The sequence below is a fragment of the Lingula anatina genome, chromosome 1, assembly GCF_051362555.1.
Source record: "Lingula anatina isolate TDL-2025a chromosome 1, LinAna3.0, whole genome shotgun sequence".
Lineage (NCBI taxonomy): Eukaryota > Metazoa > Brachiopoda > Lingulata > Lingulida > Lingulidae > Lingula > Lingula anatina.
Genome location: NC_141767.1, coordinates 52,327,989 through 52,332,899, shown reverse-complemented (window position 1 = coordinate 52,332,899; position 4,911 = coordinate 52,327,989). Strand labels below are relative to the sequence as shown.

The window sequence follows — 4,911 nt, the reverse complement described above, 5'->3', positions numbered from 1 at the left end:
TGCACATACATTATGATGCATGCGAAGTATGTTCATTGTTTGGTGATTTTTTGGTCGTGGAAATCTTACGTAGTTGTTTTTTAACTAGATTTTCATCAATGATAACACTGTATAGAAAAGAAGCATATGACTTTTACGGTAATAACTCGATCCTTTCAGAGACTTTATTTTAAAATCATTAAAAAAAAAAATTTAAATGTGAAGCATCCGTTGTACTTTTTCTTAACAAAAGAGAACTATATAGTTTTGTTGCTAATTTTATATTAGATTTACGATTTAAATTGTACCGTATCAGTAAATTTCACAATTTTTCCACTGAAAACATCGCGTCATTGCTGTAACCTGGTCTGCAGTTAGAATAATCTTTGTTTGTGGGGACTACCCGAGGTACGTATCTGGTGCGTATTTTTTCATAGTACATTATCTTTCCATGACATTTTATGAATTTTTCACATTTTCAGGAGCTATGTTAGCAGCTTTGGTGTTGTTTATGTTTTTAATAGAAACAAAACAGTGCTAGGGTGGTAAATGACCCCACCAGATTTAGCCATGTTCAATGTACGTTGTATTTTATTCCCTACATTCTACTCAAATTATCATATAGATTAAAAAATGACAAAGAAATACATAACAAAGTAATATTTGAGGAAATGAAATATCCAAAATATCGTAGAGTGGAAAAATTCCACATATGAGAGTGATTTGGGAGCATCATACTGATATTTGAAGCATCAGGCACTTGAGACGCAGAGAATTGATTTAGGAGCCAGAGATACAGTTGCATCAACAATAGCAGCAACATCTTGTAACCAAATGGCGTGAAATTTGTCAAATAAAACAAAGAAATCATGGCGAGGGTCCAAGAAGAGGGTGCTTAAAGGAGTGTAGCGGAGGATGTGGACAAGATGTAATGAATTACCTCAGTCGATCAGCTATTGTAGAATTTATTAAACACAAGCCAGGCCAAGGACCCAGGTATGACCAAGAGCAACAAAATGCATGGTGAAATCGAACAGTTTAGGGTAAGGTCCACTTAGGAAAGGGACGAATGTAATGTTTTCTGAAGGAAAGGGACAATGTTTTCTGAAGCAGACTGCCTACGCCAAGAGCCACTCGGCATCAGAGCAACAGGTTCGCCAGATTCTACCGGGATATGATACCATCTCGTGAATATGCCTATCTATCCGGCAAACAGCCAGTCACTATTACTTTTCATGTAAGTGCCTACCCTATACTACAGGACTTCTGAGTGATAATATTAATTCCATACAGAAAATCAGAAATCTCTGGTCACAAAAGAAAGGTGCACATACATGTACTACACCTGTGGCATATTTTTGAATATTAAGTGAAGATAAAAAGTAATCTGTGACCCTCGTAGAGGGTATTCCCAGTGACCATTTTGCCCAGTTCACGGCGAACACTAGTTTGTACATGAATGCTGCATGTAAAATCATCAAATCGCACATTAGTAACATGGTGGTCTGAGACCGACTTTATTGGAAATATGGTTCGGAGTGCGCGCTGCAGAAAAGATTCAACCTCCTAACAAATCCTTACAACCCCGTCAAGCTCTTCAGGAAGAATGGAACAATACCCCGCAAAACAGACCTTGCTGGAGGCATGCCGCGCCGCAAACAGAAATTTCAGTACACCGTAGATAGGCACGTGTATAATTTTGATGATATTCTGTGACGTCTTTGAATTTTAAAACCATTTTTTTTTTTTTACTTTTACGGAAATCAGTGCGGGAAATATAATTGACGGGGTGCATGCACTCAATTTGCATAAATGGTATAAAATATATCGGTATCTTCACCGTATTTTGGCTTTTCCTGACCTTAAAAGTCATGTTCAATTTGGAATATGGAATAAAAAAAGACTATTCAGAACGGTTTACAGCTGTCATGTTACCATTTATAAACAAAAGCAAATAGGACTAAAGGTGGGACAACAGTATTTTCTTAAACAGTTTGAAATTGTAAAGATGTGCCAAATTTGAAATCTTTTAATTTACAAATCACTATTTTAAAATATATGAGGATGTGTATTGTGGTGGATCTTATCTCTTTGTGTTTTTCTCTGCATTCTGCTGGGATTCCACCTCCTTAATTCCACTAAATGACACTAAATGACAGTTCAGTCGTCCCTAGAGCACGGCACGCATAGATGGTTGTAGTGGTTGGATGTTTGCACAGCTGTATATATATATATATATATATATATATATATATATATATATATATATATGTCAACATACAGGTCGTAACACAAGTACTGCAACTTTAAGAAATAGTGCTACTGGTGCCACGGAGGGGAGGGGGGTTGCTTTAGCAAATTTTTTTATCTGGCACGTAAGAAATGAAGAGCTTTCTTCCATGTGCACTTTAAAAGGTGTCATTACAGGGTGACACAGAGCCAAGTGATTGTCTATTTATCTAGAGACATATCTGTGAATATCTGTGAAAAATAAATCGTCCTGGTAGAGGGTACCACTATAATGGGTCTCAATCGAACGTGTTACGTCCTGGCTGTCAATTTAGGTAGCTACCATGGTGAATGCACGGCAGTATTAATGCATCAGTCAACCGAAAGGGTTTTAGGATATCCTTTACTTTGTAATATACGGCAGTCGGTGTACGAATTTTTTTGTGTTAATGGCGATACCAAATTTTAACATTTATTAAAGTTCTGTTGTTTGCTCTTGATTTGATGTCTCGCCATTTTCTCCTTTCTGGGGCACAGAAATGTACCTTTCTCCTTGTCTCCGTGCAAGTATATAAAGTATAATGAACAAAACAGCATTACCAACTGCACCACCAAGAGATATGTACACAAAATACATTCCATCTACATGAAAAAAATGACCAAAGAGTGGTGGGAAAGTCAACTCTCCTAAAGCAGAGCCCATGTTAAACATGGATGCACTTTTGCCAGTCACATGTATATATCGTTCAGCCCAGGATATTCCGGCAGGAAACAATGAGGCCATCCCTATACCGTATAATGCTGTACACAGCCACATCACAATCTCATGTGTGTTGATCAGAATTGCCATCAATAGCATGGATACCACAATTAGGGCAAGATCTGTGATGATCATAATAGTTGGACCCATAAACTTTGACACTCCTATAGATATACCTCTAGTTGCAGCAAATGAGCCCCAGAAAACTGTAGACAAATGTGCCGCTTTGGGTTTGGACCAGTGAAGAATCTCAAATGCAAAAGTTGTAACAAGAGCACCAAAGGAGACTTCAAGACCAACGTAAAGAAAATAAAATAATGCTAAAATCATCAAAAATATACCCTTAAAGCACAGGGAATCTTCTCGAGTCACAGGCCCATCTTCTGTTTTCTTAACTTGTCTTTTCCAAGAGAAGCATGTTCGTTCATGAATGCACGTTACCATGAATAGTCCAGCACATAAGTAAGCAACCATGGCAATGGAAATGTAGGCATACATAATTTGAGTTTCTGTCCACATTTCTCTCGTGTTCATAGTTCGGTTTGTTAAATTTCCTACAAGCAGGGTTTTCTCTGACACGCCGTTGATTTCTAGAGGAGAGAAAGTCGAATTCCCACCAAGCACAAATGAAGAAACGTTATTTGATAAGAGTGAAATTACCGTTTCATTAATAAATAATCTCTTTGACAAAAGAGGCTGGGCAACAATGGGTGCTATGAGTGCACCCACACCGAACGCGAAATGCAGCGATTGCATATGTGGACCGCTTTCCTGACCCCAGAGACCTAGACAAAGGGCATTTCCACCTAGAATGATAAAGGAATCAAGTTATTCGTTGTAAATATCGTCCAAGATTAATAGATATGAATTAATGCCGTGAAGACTTATTTCTTTAGAATCTTGTTAATATATTACTAGAAAGAAAAGCTAAATTAACCATTTATATCAAATTATACAAATTATCTAAATTCAATCGCGAAATTGAACACAGATGCACTTAAAATATCAGTCAAGTACATATGTACCTGTATCTAAAGAACCCATTGCAACACCTTGCACCGCCAGACATACTGCCAACCCAGCAAGATTTGATGTGAAGGGAACAAGAATCGTCGCAACTGCTGTAAAAATCATGAGGACACTGAGGAACAAATGATGATTCATGTGGTCGAAAAGAAGGCCACCAAATATGGAACCGAGAATTAAACCACCTGACCGACCGCTGATAATGTACGTGATAGATTCAACCGATGCATGGACTTGCTCTCTCAAGTCGATCAAAGTGGGGCCTGGTATGGCTATAAAACCTCCCTGAAATTTTAAAACATATCCGGACCAATACACGTAAATACCCGAGGTAGTCCTTTTGCAATTTACATTACCTGTACCCTCTACATATACAATACGAAAATGGCATCGCCAACTGTGTTTTGCACCCTTTCCTTAAAAATTTCTCTGATCTGCCAGCGGTACCAGATTAGTTCTACCAGAATGACTAGTCTAACATTTGAATTAAAATAGAAACGAGATTCTGAAAGTAAGGGAAGGGAGCACATGTCAGCTATCCCCGTCCTGGACCAGCTACAGTGTATTGATAGCTGTTTATTACTCACCCACCCCCACCCCACCCCCTTGAAATATTAACCAGGTTTTTACTTCGATATAATAAGCACAGCACACAGCTGCTCAAGTACATGGTCCAGTTAACTCACCAGAGCGAAAAATGCAGCACACAGGGAGAAAGTCGTGAAGCGCCTGTCACTACTAAATCTACAGCAACCACCTTTTGACGATTCGGTACTTTTTGTAAACATCTTCTGAGAGACATTCATCTTAAGTGCAAACTTAGCGTCACATGCAGTCACCTAAGTGTCCCTCTGTTACATGTATCCAGGCGAAACGCCTGTCTATGCAAGCCCATTTAACTTTCTGATAAGGAAAGT

The 4,911-nt window shown here is 38.4% G+C and overlaps 1 protein-coding gene across 1 annotated transcript; it reads right to left on the bottom strand.

The window, feature by feature from the left end:
- Positions 1-2,264: 2,264 nt before the first annotated feature.
- Positions 2,265-4,888, bottom strand: LOC106160761 (sodium-dependent glucose transporter 1A). Its single transcript, XM_013537452.2, has 3 exons — positions 4,681-4,888; positions 3,994-4,279; positions 2,265-3,774 (listed from the first exon to the last, which is right to left on the bottom strand). The coding sequence occupies exons 1-3, from the start codon at positions 4,798-4,800 to the stop codon at positions 2,684-2,686; spliced, it is 1,497 nt and encodes a 498-aa protein (XP_013392906.1). The 5' UTR covers positions 4,801-4,888; the 3' UTR covers positions 2,265-2,683.
- Positions 4,889-4,911: the final 23 nt, after the last annotated feature.